Source organism: Nomascus leucogenys, chromosome 17 (genome assembly GCF_006542625.1).
Source record: "Nomascus leucogenys isolate Asia chromosome 17, Asia_NLE_v1, whole genome shotgun sequence".
Taxonomy (NCBI): domain Eukaryota; kingdom Metazoa; phylum Chordata; class Mammalia; order Primates; family Hylobatidae; genus Nomascus; species Nomascus leucogenys.
Window position 1 is genome coordinate 37,054,681 of NC_044397.1, and position 14,856 is coordinate 37,069,536.

General features: G+C 55.0%; 1 protein-coding gene across 1 annotated transcript; it reads right to left on the reverse strand.

The window, feature by feature from the left end:
• Positions 1–6,180: 6,180 nt before the first annotated feature.
• Positions 6,181–14,807, reverse strand: ALKBH4 (alkB homolog 4, lysine demethylase). The gene is made up of 3 exons (XM_030797500.1): positions 14,651–14,807; positions 9,566–9,763; positions 6,181–7,930 (listed from the first exon to the last, which is right to left on the reverse strand). The coding sequence occupies exons 1-3, from the start codon at positions 14,771–14,773 to the stop codon at positions 7,343–7,345; spliced, it is 909 nt and encodes a 302-aa protein (XP_030653360.1). The 5' UTR covers positions 14,774–14,807; the 3' UTR covers positions 6,181–7,342.
• Positions 14,808–14,856: the final 49 nt, after the last annotated feature.

Below are 14,856 nucleotides of genomic sequence, written 5' to 3' on the forward strand. Positions count from 1 at the left end.
GCCAAGATGGTGCCACTGCACTCCAGCCTGGATGACAGAGGGCGACTCCTCAAAAAAAAGAAAGAAAAATAACTAAAATATGATTGTGCCACTGCACTCCAGCCTGGGTGACATTGAGACCCTATCTTTAAAAAAAAAAGAAAGAAAGCAAGCAAAGAAAGAAAAAGAAAAGAATGTCAGCATGTCAGCATTCCTCCAAAGAGTGGCTTTGGGTCAAGACAGGCCGGCTCTCCTAAACAAATGGCTCCCTACGGCTGGGAGAGGCAGCAGCCCCTTACTCTGGCCTAAGCCTTTTGGGAGGGGCCTTCCTGGGCCTTCTCCTGCCACCCATGTTCCTGGACCATCTGTGCCCCTGCCCACGCAGTACCACACTCCCCAGACTGTGGAACGCATCACCAGTGCCATCTGGGGGCCAGTTACTGTACCTGGTCCCCAGGCAGAGCTCTTGGCCTGGCAGCATCCAGGCGGGTATTAAGTGCCCAGTGATGGTGGCACATGGGTGGGGACAGAGCCACATCCAAGTCTAGCCCTCTGATTAGGAGGATGACAGTCTTGGAATTTCTTGTTCTCTTTCTCCTAGGGTTCTCGTTCTCCCAGCTCCAGCCTTTCTAGTTTCGAGGCACGAGGCAAACCATTGCTGTGAGAATAGCAGCGACCATGGGTAGGGCCATGGTGGCCGGGAGGGGAAACCTCAGGGTCACCCCAGAGCCTGTGGGGAGACGGAGGGTGAGCTGTTGTTGGAGCTACAGAAACGCCTTGAAGGGCAGCATGGGCAATGAGGAATGCCATTGCAGCCTAGAAATTCAGTTTCTGGAGGTTTAGCCTGACTTTGAAGAGTCTTTAAGAACAGAGGGCTCCAGTCCAGGTGCGGTGGCTCACATCTGTAATCCCAGCACTTTGGGAGGCAGAGGTGGGCAGATCACCTGAGATCAGGAGTTCGAGACCAGTCTGGCCTACATGGTGAAACCCTATCTCTACTAAAAATACAAAAATTAGCCGGGCGTAGTGACACATGCCTGTAATCCCAGTTGCTCGGGAGACAGAGGCAGGAGAATCACTTGAGCCCGGGGGGCAGAGGTTGCAGTGAGCCGAGATCACGCCATTGCACTCAGCCTGGGTAACAGAGCAAGGCTCTCAAAAATAAAAACAGGGACCTCTGCCTCAGTTTGCCCAGGAGCCAGCCGGGGGCCATCCTAATTTGGAGCACAGTCTTCCCAGTGCCTAGACATGCCAAGGCCCCTCCCACATGGGACACCCTCTCCGTTTAGTACCTGACCACCTGTTTCAAAACGCAGGTGTTTCTGGTTTAGAAACTTGGAAGGCGGAATGTGTTTTCGCATCTTCCAGGAAGGGTCTGCTGAGGACCAGACCAAGTAAGCCTGAGTGGATCCTGACTCAGCTGCAGCCCTTACCTGCCTCGTGCTGAGGATCTATGCATGGCGTTATGTAGATCACATGCGGCAGACACATCCACCGTCCTGTGTGCGGGTTTTTAAAACAGTTGCCCTGGATGAAACTGAATAAACCAGTGACGCTATTCAAAGTCTTTCTGTTCTTGGGGGGACGCTGTGGGCAGAGAGGATACATTGCAGCCCCTGGCCCTCCCCTGGCATCTGCTGACTGGGGGACCCACATCGTGGCACGAAAACCTTCTCCTGGAGCGCCCTCTGGCCTCCTGTCGCTGGTCACTGGCCAGTGTCCTCCCAGGCTGCCCCGGCAAGGGGGCGTGGACATCTCTAGAGTGGAGGCAGGGTACTCATGTCCAGACACGCCGCCGTGGGGCTCCACCCCTAGAGCGCAGGGTGCCTCTGCCTGCCGCTTCCCCTCCCAGACAGGGCGCGCTCTTTCCACAAACAAACGAAGGGGCAGCCCCAGAGGGTGGCTGAGCGACAACAGAGCCCACCTGGACAGGGTCAGCTTGGAGGTCCCCCCAGTCCCTTCAGGAGAGGAGCCACCGGAGCACTGGTCACCTCAGGACATTCTCCAGCCCCAGGTCCCTGTGGGGCAGCAGGAACGGGTGGGTCCCTCCTGCGGGCTGGTGGCACTGCTGAGGAAACACTAGACAGCCTTTTTTTTTTTTTTTTGAGACAGAGTCCCTCTGTCGCCCAAGCTGGAATGCGGTGGCATGATCTTGGCTCACTGCAACCTCCTCCTCCCAGGTTCAAGCAATCTTGTGCCTCAGTCTCCCAAGTAGCTGGGATTACAGACACGCACCACCATGCTTGGCTAATTTTTGTATTTTTAGTAGAGATGGGGTTTCACCATGTTGGCCAGGCTGGTCTCGAACTCCTGACCTCGTGATCCGCCCACCTCGGCCTCCCAAAGTGCTGGGATTACAGGTGTGAGTCACCTTGCCCGGCCTATGTTTATAGATTTATTTTAGAGATGGGGTCTGGCTCTATTGCCCAGGCTGGAGCTGGAGTGCAGTGGTGCAATCACAGCTCTCTGCAGGCTCCAGCTTCTGGGTGAAAGCAGTCCTCCCACCTCAGCCTCTCAAGTAGCTGGGACTACAGGCGCACACCACCACACCCAGCTAATATTTTTTTGTAGAGGTGGGATCTTGCTATGTTGCCCAGTCTGGTCTTGAACTTCTGGCCTCAAGCGACCCTCCTGCCTTGGCCTCCCAAAGTGCTGGGATTACAGGTGTGAGCCACCATGCCTGGCCCATTCTGTTTTTTGTCGGCCACTGAGGTAGAGGCCCTCTTCTAGGAAAGAATTTCTGTTTGTTTTGTTTTGTTTTTTTGAAACAGTCTCTCTCTGTCTCCTAGGCTGGAGTGCAGTGGCATGATCTCAGCTCGCTGCAACCTCCACTTCCTGGGTTCAAGCAATTCTCCTGCCTCAACCTCCTGAAAAGCTGGGACTACAGGCATGCACCACCACCATGCCCAGCTAATTTTTGTTGTTGTTGTTGGTTTTTGAGATGGAGTTTCACTCTTGTTGCCCAGGCTGGAGTGCAGTGGCACTATCTCAGCTCACCACAACTTCCGCCTCCCAGGTTCAAGCAATTCTCTTGCCTCAGCCTCCCAAGTAGCTGGGATTACAGGCACGCGCCACCACACCTGGCTTATTTTTGTATTTTTAGTAGAGATGGGGTTTCTCCATGTTAGCCAGGCTGGTCTCGAACTCCTGACCTCAGATGATCCGCCTGCCTCAGCCTCCCAAAGTGCTGGGGTTACAGGTGTGAGCCACTGCACCCAGCCTTTCTTTTTGTATTTTTAGTAGAGACTGAGTTTCACCACACTGGCCAGGCTGGTTTCGAACTCCTGGCCTCAAATGATCCGCTGGCCTCAGCCTCCCAAAGTGCTGGATTACAGGCATGAGCCACCGTGCCAGGCCTTCTTAATATTTTTAACTCTGGCAATTCACCCTAGAGGCTGCTAGGAATCAGGTGTGCCAAGCAACTGGCACCACTCCATGGAAAGCATCTGGGGCAGTGCCTTGGTTCTGCCAACCCTGAGAGGCCAGGCTGCCCCTTGGGCTGGGCAGTGGCCTCAGTACCGAGCCCCGGGCCAGCACGCCCACCAGCCTCGAGAAAGACTGCACTTCCGGTGGAGGCTGCAGTTTCCTGAAAGGGAAAATCTGCCCCACCCCTGTCAAGGGCAGGACACAAGTCACTGGCATTGAAGGACCCACTCCACACCCAGCCGATTATTGATGCAGACTTTTTTTTTCCAGATAGAGTCTCACTCTGTTGTCCAGGCTGGAGTGCAATAGTATGATCTTGGCTCACTGTAACCTCCGCCTCCCGGGCTCAAGTGATTTTCCTGCCTCAGCCTCCTGAGTAGCTAGGATTACAGGCGCCCACCACCACGCCCAGCTAATTTTTAGTAGAGACGGGGTTTTGCCATGTTGGCCAGGCTGGTCTTGAACTCCTGACCTCAAATGATCCTCCTTCCTCAGCCTCCCAAAGTGCTGGGATTATAGGCATGAGCCACCTCGTCCGGCCCAAGACTTTTTGCCTCAGATGCTGCAGAGCTCTGGTGAGGCCCAGGAGGGCAAGGCCCAGACAGGAGCCGAAACCCGTGTAGAACCTGCCAACCTATAGCTCACACCTGTAATCCCAGCACTTTGGGAGGCTGAGGTGTGCGGATCACTTGAGCCAAGGAGTTCGAGACTAGCCTGGGCAACATCACGAGACCCTGTCTCTACAAAAATACAAAAATTACCCGGGTTTGGTGTTGCCTGCCTGTAGTCCCAGCTACTGGGGAGGCTGAGGTGGGAGAATCATCTGAGCCCAGGGAGGTCCAGGCTGCAGTGAGCCAAGATTGTGCCATTGCACTCCAGCGTGGGTAAAATAAGTGAGACCGTGTTTCAACCTCTTTCCCAGCCCGTCTGTGGCCCACCCACCCATGGGTTCTGTGGGATAGGGGACAGGCCAGCTCAACGCAAATCAAGGCAGGAATAACCCCAGAGAATGGGCCTTGCATGGAGCTTGGCCCCCGTCCCTGCCTGTGAGGGAGGACCAGCCTTGGCCTCACCACCTGCCACTCTGAGCAAACAGGCAGTGCTGTTTCCTGAACATCCTTCCGAAGCGGCTGAGGGATGTCAGCTGAGCCCCCGCTGGGCCTGCTCTGGAGCGGGATGTCTCCGGAAGCCGCCCTCGGAGCGGGCATTTCCCTATTTGGGTGTGTCTCAGTCCCATGCCTCACTGTCCCCTTGCTTGAAGCTCCAAGAGCATGAGAGTGGGCGGCCTGGTCTGCTGAGGAAAGTGTGCTGATGGATGTGGAAATGGTCACTCCAAACACGGGTAAGCAGACGTTACCCTGCAGGCGGTGGCTCCTGGGGCCCAGCCCTGCAGAAACACATGGGGCAGGCTGGGCAGAGGGGCTCACACCCATTATTCCCAGTGCTTTGGGAGGCTGAGGCAGGAGGATTGCTTGAGCCCAGGAGTTTGAGACCAGCCTGGGCAACATAGCAAGACTCTTATCTCCACTAAAAATCAAAACAAAACAACTAGCTGGGTATGGTGGCACACGCCTGTAGTTCCAGCTACTGGGGAGGCTGAGGGGGAGGATCACTCAAGCCCAGGAGTTCAAGGCTGCCATGAGCCATGATTGTGCCACTGCACTCCAGCCTGGACAACAGAGCCCCACCCCTGCCCCGCCCCCCAAAAGAAAGAAAAAAAAAGAGAGAAAGGAAGAGAAAGAAAGGAAAAGAAAAGAAAAAGAAAAAGGAAACATACGAGGCTATGGGGCAGTGTACGGGGGCCAGGCTGTGGCAGAAGCATCCCAGCGTGGCCTTCTCCAGCCCCATCATGGTTGGGTAAGGTGTCGCCGTGGGTCGTGTCACAGCTTCAAGGAGAGGCCCAACTCTGGTGTCACCAACTTAACAGGTAATGGAGTTTCCTAAAGTGTGCTCTGCAGGAGTGCTGGAAGGGCCAGCATGGAAGGACCCCAGGGAGGGAGGTTTCTTTGCTCCACAGCATCCCCAAGCCTCACCAGGCCTCTCCCCTCCAAGTCTCTATGTGCATCGTTCTCCAGATGTCCCTCCCCATTGCTGGAGCATCCTGCAGGGGCCAGCCCAGCCTGTCAGGGGCAGAAACCCTGCACTGGTCCTCTGGAGAGTGGACCCTCGAGCTGGCTTATCTGCTCCAGTGCAGTGAGGATCAGCTGGAGCTCTGACCTGACTCACATCTGGATGCGCAGTGAGGGGCCTGTTGGGGCCTTGATACCGGGACAAAGCCGGGCTCTGTGCTCTTGCTCCAAGTGAGTTGACCAGGGAGCTGAAGTTAAGGTGGCCTGGGAGCCACTTCCTCCTACCTGGTGGGTGGGCTGTCATAGCCACTAGAAACCCATCAGCCTTTCCCCTGGGTCTATGCGGGGCTCTTCAGCCCTCCTGGGGGCTCAGTGGCTGGGACGCTGCTTTACAGACAGTGCACGGCTCTGCCACCTGACAGCTCCCAGAGGGTTCTGGGGGTGACTCTGAAGAGTGGTGCTGGCCCCGAACCTTTCCTGTTCCCCTGGATTTAGTTCCCAGCAGGTGGTGGGGAACTGAACATTCTGTCCCATAGTGGTGGGAGAGAGGGCTGGCCACATGGGTCCAGGCCACCCCCTCAGCCTCCACAGCCCGCCCCTCGCCCAGCCACAGGAACAGCATAGCAGCCAACCCATCCAGGTAAGCCCCCCCCACACAGCCCCATCACAAAGGAATAGCCTCCTGGTGTAGTGGGAGGTGAGGAGCTTTTTTTGTTTTCCTTTTATTTATTTTAGGGACAGGGTCTTGCTCTGTTGCCAAGTAAGTGCAGTGGTATGATCATGAGCTCACTGCAGTCTTGACCTCGTGGTAAAGCCATCCTCCCGCCTCAGCCTTTCGAGTAGCTGGGACTACAGGTGTGCGCCACCATGCCCAGACGCCCAGCTAATGTTTGTATTTTTTGTAGAGATGGGGGTCTCACTATGTTGCCCAGGCTGGCCTCAAGTGATCCTCCCACCTCAGCCCCGCAAAGTACTCGGATTACAGGTGTGAGCCACTGCGCCTGGCCGGGAGCTTTAATTTTTCCTACTTGTTAACAGCGTTAAGGGGCTGGGAGGAGGCTCTCAGATTTCCCCGCCCTCCTCACATCCCCAACCCCCCCGGGCGTGGGGGTGTCAAGCATGAGTCAGGCTGAGCCTGACTCTCAAGCTGTTCCCAGCTCTTTAGTCTAAACTTCAAATCTTCAACCAACTCTGTTCCCTAATCCAACACAGTCCCCAAATGAAGGGACTGGACAGTGAGATACTGGGAAACCCCATGAAAATGGATGCATAATAAAGGTGAAAATCATTTAAAATGTTCCCTTTTTTTTTTTTTTTTTTTTCAAAACAGTCTTGCTCTGTCGCCGAGGCTGGAGTACAGTGGCGTGATCTTGGCTCACTGCAACCTCCACCTCCCGGGTTCAAGCAATTCTCCTACCTTAGCCTCCCAAGTAGCTGGGATTACAGGTAAGAGTCACCACACCCGGCTAATTTTTGTACTTTTTGTAGAGACAGGTTTTCACCATGTTGGCCAGGCTGGTCTCGAACTCCTGGCATCTAGTGATCCGCCCACCTCAGCCTCCCAAAGTGTTAGGATTACAGGCGTGAGCCACTGTGACCTGCCCCCAATATTTTTAAGCTCAAATGATCCCACGTCCCCAAGACTGTGACAAACTAAATAACCAAAACAAGCGCGGCCACAGTCCAGGTGGAAGGGGGCTGCCCCGAGGTGCGTTCCCATCAAAACCTGCTCCTGGGCAGGGCTCACACTGCTCACAGCATCAGGGGTCAGCCATCTTCTCTTGAAACTCCGTGAGTTGCAGGAGGCCCTGTTCTGTGCTCCTCATTTCAATCCCGGGATCAGTCAAGTCTGGAGCCAGGGAGGCGGCTCACACGGGTCTTCCCTGGAAGGAGAGGGCGATCCGCAGCAGTTCCTGGCCCAGCTCTTGCTGCCTCCCTCCGGGGCCAAACTCGGCTGACAGCTCCCGGAAAGTGACACAGACACGGCGGGCCTCGATGTGTCTGCGGTGGATGGCGTGCTTCCACTGGTGCCGTGCAGCCCCCGTGAGGACCAGCAGGGAGCGGGTGGGTAAGGGGATGGCCACCTCCACCTCCTGGCATAGCACCGACCTGCTGGGTGCTATCACGCTGTCCACCAAGGCCTCCGGGGCAGCCGACGGGGCCGAGCAGAGGAGCAGGCTCCCGGGCGCCTCCCGACACATGGACAGCACGGTGGGGGACAGGAGGTTGAGGCTGACCAGCCGCTCCCCCCACAGCCAGGCGTCGTCCAGGTGGGGGTCGATGGCAGAGCCGCGCTCGGGGCAGTAGTCCAGGTTGCACTGCTCGACGGGCCGGAAGCCCTCCAGCCCCGGGTAGAGGCCCATCCTCCGCACTACCTCCCGGCTGAAGCTGGGTAGGCCGCAGAAGCCCTCGGTCTTTAGCTTCTGTTTCCGAAAGTTGACTTTGGGGCCATAGTCCTGAAGGATGAAGACAAAAAGGACGTGATGTGTCTGAGTTTACGAAGATGTCTACCACAGACTAGGTCGGAAGAATTCAATCACAGTGACCGAGGCAAGCAAAAGCCCCCTGGCTTCATGGAGGTGAAGCAGGAGGAGGCAGACTCAAGGAGACAGAAGTGACAGCAAATGGCCGGGCGTGGTGGTGTATGCCTGTAATCCCAGCGCTTTGGAAGGCTGAGGCGGAAGGAGCTCTTGAGGCCAGGAGTTCGAGACCAGTCTAGGAAACAAAGTGAGACCTCCTCTCTACAAGAAATTTAAAAATTAGGCTGGGCATGGTGGCTCACGCCTATCATCCCAACACTTTGGGAGGCCCAGGCAGGTGGATCGTTTGAGCCCAGGAGTTCGAGACCAGCCTGGGCAACATAGCAAAACTCCGTCTCTAGTAAAAAAAAAAAAAAAATTAGACAGATGTGGTGGCACAGGCCTTAGTCCCAGCTACTTAGGAGGCTGAGGTGAGAGGACTGTTGGAGCTCAGGAGGTTGAGGCTGCGGTGAGTGGAGACTGAGCCACCGTACTCCAGCTTGGGAGGCAGAATGAGACACCCTGTCTCAAAGTAATAATAATTATCTGGGCTTGGTGGCACATGCCTTAGTTTCAGCTACTCAGGAGGCTGAGGTAGGAGGATCACTAGAGCCTGGGGGGTCAAGGCTGCAGTGAGCCAAGATCGCACCATTGCACTCCAGTCTGGGCGACAGAGCGAGACCCTGTCTCAAAAAAAAAAAAAAAAAAAAACAACGAAAAACCTGTACACAAATGTTCACAACAGCCAAAAAGTGACGACAACGCCAATGTCCATCGACAGATGAATGAGGAAATGAAATGTACAAACATCCAACAGGATGTCACAAAAGAATGGGGCCGGGCGCGGTGGCTCACGCCTGTAATCCCAGCACTTTGGGAGGCCGAGGCGGGCGGATCACTTGTCAGGAGTTCGAGACCAGCCTGGTCAACATGGTGAAACCCCGTCTTCACTAACAATACAAGAATTAGTGGGGCATGGTGGTGGGCACCTGTAGTCCCAGCTACTTGGGAGGCTGAGCCAGAAGAATGGCTTGAACCCGGGAGGCGGAGGTTGCAGTGAGTTCAGGTCATGCCACTGTACTCCAGCCTGGGTGGTAGAGCGAGGCTCTGTCTCAAAAAAAAAAAAAAAAAAAAAACTATAATGAAGGGTGAGGGGGCACCCAGGGATGTTTGGACACAGGTGGGGAAGGAGTTGGAGCGGTGGGCCCAGGGAGGGGGAAGGTGGGAATGCGTGTGAGGAGACAGGACACTGATGGTGACAATGGGAGGTGGGGGCACCTGCAGCTTGGGAGAATGGGGTGGCTTCACCACCACGAAGCCAGCTGCAGAGAGGGGCAGAGAGCCCAGCAGTACATATCACGGGGAGATGGGGTGCCTGGGTGCACCTCTGCCCATCGGACACATGTCCTGCAGCGAGTCTGGCTGCCCACAGCCCCAAGGTCTGGGGAACTCGCCCACTACCAACCCTGGAGGTTTGTGGGGTGTGGCTGCAAGGAGGGGGATGGCCCCCAGCAGTAGGGCTGTCCCCCTCAGCGCAGCCCAGCCCTCCCCATGAGCTCAGGGCCGGTCTACCTGCTTCCTCCGTCCAGACTGGGAGAGCTTCCAGGGGTCACGGTCCATGAGCCGCACCAACTCGGCTTCTTCCTCCCGGGTCACAAAGTCCTCGATCAGCATCACTCCTGGGAAGGGGAAGGCCCAGCCCTCAAAGTCAGACTCCTCTGCGCCCACGGCCCAGCCGGTGTCGGAGCAGTACATGAAACGGTATGTTTTCTGCAAAAGAAACACAGGTCCACAGGCTGGGCAACACAGCGAGACCTGGTCCCTACAAAAAGTTAAAACAGGCCGGGCGCGGTGGCTCACGCCTGTAATTACAGCACTTTGGGAGGCCAAGGCGGGTGGATCACCTGAAGTCAGGAGTTCAAGACCAGCCTGGCCAACATGGTGAAATCCCATCTCTACTAAAAATACAAAAATTAGCCAGGCATGGTGGCAGGTGCCTGTAATCCCAGCTACTCAGGAGGCTGAGGCTGGAGAATTGCTTAAACCCGGAAGGCAGAGGTTGCAGTGAGCCAAGATGGCACCACTGCACTCCAGCCTGGGTGACAGAGTGAGACTCAAAAAAAAAAAAAAAAAGTTTAAATAAAAATTAGCCGGGTGTGGCAGAGCACACTTGTCATTTCAGCTACTCAGGAGGCTGAGGTGGGAGGATCATTTGAGCCCAGGAGGTTGAGGCTCCAGTGAGCCATGGTTGCGCTACTGCACTCCAGCCTGGACAACAAAGCAAGACCCTGTCTCAAAAAAAAAAAAAAAAAAAAAGGGAAAGACACATCTTGGAGCCATGGCAGCCCCTGGCACTTGTGTGCCCTCAGGAGACCCTCTGATGGCTCATTCCTCCCCTCAGGCCACCGTGGAAGGCAGCTGGAGTCTAGGGGGAGGTGCAGGCAGAGCCTCTGCCCCAGGCTGACCGGGAAAGGCCCGCAGCCCTCTTGAGCTAACACGAATTTGATTGGTTTCCTTTCTCACTTTCCTCCCCTGTAAAAGAGAAGGGTTTGTACAACACGTTTTTCCTTCTCCATTTTACAAAGGAGGCTCAGCAAAGTTAAGGAACCAGCCCGAGGCTGGACAGCACCTCCTGCACTCCCATCTCCTCAGCTGCTTCCAGGAGGCCCCAAACTGAATGACTACCTTGAATCTGTGTACCCTAATCTCTTTAGGTCTTTGCTGACGCCACCCCGGTGTCCCAGGGGCTGGCCCGTGCCTATTACCAGCCTGAGGGTCACCTAGGAGGGCAGCCTCCTTCCCTACAGAGCTGAGCGTTCAGCTGAGCTCCTCAGTGCCCCACCCTCCCTTCTCTTCACTCTTGTCCTCAGGGCACCTTTCCAGACCCAGCATCACCCCTCAATCCTCATACCCTGGGCTGTCACTCAACTCCCACCCCATGTCTCTCTCTGCTTTGCCACCATCCCCGAGGCCTGGCAGTACTCTAAGGGCTCCCCATGCTAAAGAAAGTCTAGAAACCAGGCCGGGCGCGGTGGCTCACGCCTGTAATCTCAACACTTTGGGAGGCCAAGGTGGACGGATCACCTGGGGTCAGGAGTTCGAGACCAGCCTGGCCAACATGGCGAAACCCCGTCTCTACTAAAAATACAAAAACTAGCCGGGCGTCGTGGTGCGCGCCTGTAATCCCAGCTACTCAGGTGGCTGAGGCAGGAGAATCCCTTGAACCCGAGAGGTGGAGATTGCAGTGAGCCGAGATCACGCTAGTGGACACCAGCCTGGGTGACAGAGTGAGACCCCATCTTGAAAATAATAATAATAATACTTTTTTTGTTGTTTTTTTGAGATGGAGTCTCACTCTGTCACCAGGACTGGAGTACAGTGGCACAATCTCGACTCACTGCAACCTCCACCTCCTGGGTTCAAGCAATTCTCCTGCCTCAACCTCCCGAGTAGCTGGGACTACAGGCACGTGCCACCATGCCCAGCTAATTTTTTTCTTGTATTCTAGTAGAGATGGGGTTTCACCATGTTGACCAGGATGGTCTTGAACTCCTGACCTTGTGATCCTCCCGCCTCGGCCTCCCAAAGTGCTGGGATTACAGGTGTGAACCACCACGCCTGGCCAATAATAAATTTTTAAAAAAGAGTTTCGCCAATGAAATAGCCAGTATTTGCATCCATGGCGCTAAACGTTTTACATGGATTACCTAGTTTCATCCCCAGGACAGCCCCAAGAGGAAGGTACCATAACTATCATGGGCAGGAGGTGTAGACATGCGGAGGTTCTGGCCGGAGTCACCCAGTGGACTTCGGAGGCCACCAGAACTCAGCCCTGGGCTCTGTAGCCTGTCTCCTCTTCCTCGCCCATCTCCAGGCCCCTCACACCCTGGGCTGCCACTCACTGTGGGCTGCTGTCTTTCTCTGTTCTTCCCTCCAGGGACCTCAGCCCCTTCTAATGCTTTACTTCCAGCCACCGACTCCAGCTCAGACACCTCCTGAGATTGGCACTATCTCCTCCTGCTCCTGGGGCCCTCCCATGGGAAACATTAAAACTGGGAATCCCCCGTGTGTCGGCTGAGCACGCTGGACTTGTCGGAAAGGCCATGGAGCGCTCTTGAAGGGTTTTAAAGGAGTGACGAGGTCAAATGTGAATTTTAGAAAGATCTGGAGGGGGGAGGGGCAGATATGAAGGGTGGAGGCTGGAAAGCCAGTGAGGAACTGCCCCAGTGCCCTGAGATCCTGGACACCTCACACTCCTTGTTCCATAGCCATCGGGTTGGTAAGGTGTCACCTCCACATGGCCACTGGCACAGGTCAGACTTTCCGCAATTTTTTTTCTGTTTTTTTGTTTGTTTGTTTGTTTGAGGCAGGGTCTTGCTCTGTCACTCAGGGTAGAGTGTAGTGGTGCTCACAGCTCACTGCAGCCTTGACCTCCTGGGCTCAGGCAATCCTCCCACCTCAGCCTCCCAAATAACTGGGACTACAGACACACACCACCACACCTAGCTAATTTTTAAATTTTTTGTAGAGACAGGGTCTTACTATGTTGTCCAAGCTGGTCTCAAACTCCTGGACTCAGGCGATCCTCCTGCCTCAGCCTCCCAAAGGGCTGGGATTATAGGCATGAGGCACCACACCTGGCCCCTTCCACAAATTAAAACTCTTAAGTTCATTCATACTGTTGTACAGCCGTCACCACCATTCAGAACTCTTTCATCTTGCAAAACTGAAACTCTTTCCCCATTAAACAACAGATCCCCATCTCCCCTTCCTGAGCCCCCAGCAACAACCTTTCTACTTTCTGTCCCTGTGACTACCCTACGTAGCTCACACAACAGGAATCCTGCAGTATTTGTCTTGTGTGACTGCTTCCTTAACTTAGCATCGTGTCCCCAAGGTTCATCCATGCTGTAACATATGTCAAAATGTCCTTTTTTTTTTTTTTTTACCCAAGCTGGAGTGCAGTGGCGTGATCACAGCTCACTGCAGCCTTGACCTCCCAGGCTCAAGCAGCCCTCCCACCTCAGCCTCCTAGGTAGCTGGGACTACAGGTGCATGTCACCATGCATGGCTAATTTTTTGTAGAGGTGGGGTTTTACCATGTTGCCCATGCTGGTCTCAAACTCCCGGGCTCAGGCGATCAGCTTGCCTCGGTCTCCCAAAGTGCTGGAATTACAGGTGTGAGCCACCATGCCCGACCTGTCCTTCCTTTTTAAGGCTGAATAGTATTCCACTATGTGTATACACCACATTTTGTGGATCAATTCATCTCTCTTTTTTTTTTTTTTTTTTTTGAGAAGGAGTCTTGCTCTGTCATCTGAGCTGGAGTGCAGTGGTGCAATCTCGGTTCACTGCAACTTCTGCCTCCTGGGTTCAAGCCATTCTCCTGCCTCAGCCTCCCGAGTAGCTGGGATTACAGCTGTGCCTCACTAAGCCCGGCAAGTTTTTGTAATTTTAGTAGAGGCAGGGTTTCGCCATGTTAGCCAGGCAGGTCTCAAACTCCTGACCTCAGATGATCTGCCCACCTCAGCCTCCCAAAGTGCTGGGATTATAGGCATGAGCCACTGCACCTGGCCCAACTCATCTCTTGATAGATACTTGGTTTGCCTCCATCTTTGGGCTGTCGTGAATAATGCTGCTATGAACATGGGTGTGCAAATATCTCTTCCAGACCTTGCTTTTAGTTCCTTTGGATATATACCCAGAAGCAGGGTTGCGGATCATGGGTAATTCTATGTTTAATTCATGAGGCATGCCATGCTGTTTCCATAGGACCTTGGGCACTTTTACCACGGACGTTGGGGCAGTTTCTTCACTGGCTTCCCAGCCTCCACACCTTCATATCTGCCCCTTCCCTTCCTAGGATCTTTCTAAAATTCACATTTAACTTCATCACTCCTTTAAAAAACCCTTCAAGAGCTCTCCATGGCCTTTGGGACAAGTCCAGCCTGCTCAGCTGATGCACCGGGGACCATCTGTGATCAGACCCCGCCCAACCTCTCCAGCCTCATCTTTCTCACCTGAGGCATCACCAATCCACACTTCCTACCCCACGCAGTTTTCTGGGTTGGAATGCCCTTGCAACAAACCACAATCCTTCCATGCCAGCCCAAAGGCGCTGAGTTCTTTTTCTTTTTTTATTTATTTTCTTTTTGTGAGACAGAGTCTCGCTCTGTCGTCCAGGCTGAAGTGAGGTGGCCCGATCATAGCTCACTGCAGCCTCCAGCTCCTGGGTTGGAGCGATCCTTGAGTTCTCTTCGTTAGTTAACTGGAATTCACTGTCTCCTTGCCCATTGCAGTCCACGGCCTTCAGGCACCGCTGGACTGGTATTCAGCACCCTCGATCGACCCTTTCCGTGTCATCTCCCTGCAGGCCCGTGAAGCTCCCAGAGCCAGACCCAAGAGGCTACGTCGAGGTTTGCAGGCAGATCTCCCCAGAGTCCCCGAGGTGACCTGTGATCGAACCCACCCACGTTCCAGCTCCTTCCCCACTCCCAAGCCCGCTCCTTCAAGCCCTCATCTCCTCACCCTGCATCACCCCTACCGCAAGGGTCCCTCACAGGCTTCGATCCCGGCCCCTATCACGGCCAAGCAGGACCTCAGTTTCCCCAGATGCAGAGCGACGTTTGTGGGCGCGGCCCCTCTCCCACCCCTTACCGCTGGGGGCAGCTCCCAGGGCGGGTCACCGCCGCGCTGCCGCTCGCAGATCAGACAGGTCCGGATGCCCTTGCAACCGCATTCCCGAAGGACCTCGGGACTCTCGGCGGCAGCCGCCGCCATCGCGCCGTCCGGGTGGCCAGTGCGCAGGTGCGGCCGTGGGGGCCGCTGGGAGTTGTAGTCCGCGCGGGGCGAGGGCACGAGGC

What these genes read in the sequence shown, in the direction of transcription:
- ALKBH4 (XM_030797500.1), bottom strand. Translation starts at nt 14,773, where the DNA reads ATGGCGGCGGCTGCCGCCGAGAGTCCCGAGGTCCTTCGGGAATGCGGT. An exon ending in CCTGGGAGCTGCCCCCAGCG is followed by an intron (nt 9,764 to 14,650) that starts GTAAGGGGTGGG and finishes TTTCTTTTGCAG; the next exon opens with AAAACATACCGTTTCATGTA. An exon ending in AGTCTGGACGGAGGAAGCAG is followed by an intron (nt 7,931 to 9,565) that starts GTAGACCGGCCC and finishes TTCATCCTTCAG; the next exon opens with GACTATGGCCCCAAAGTCAA.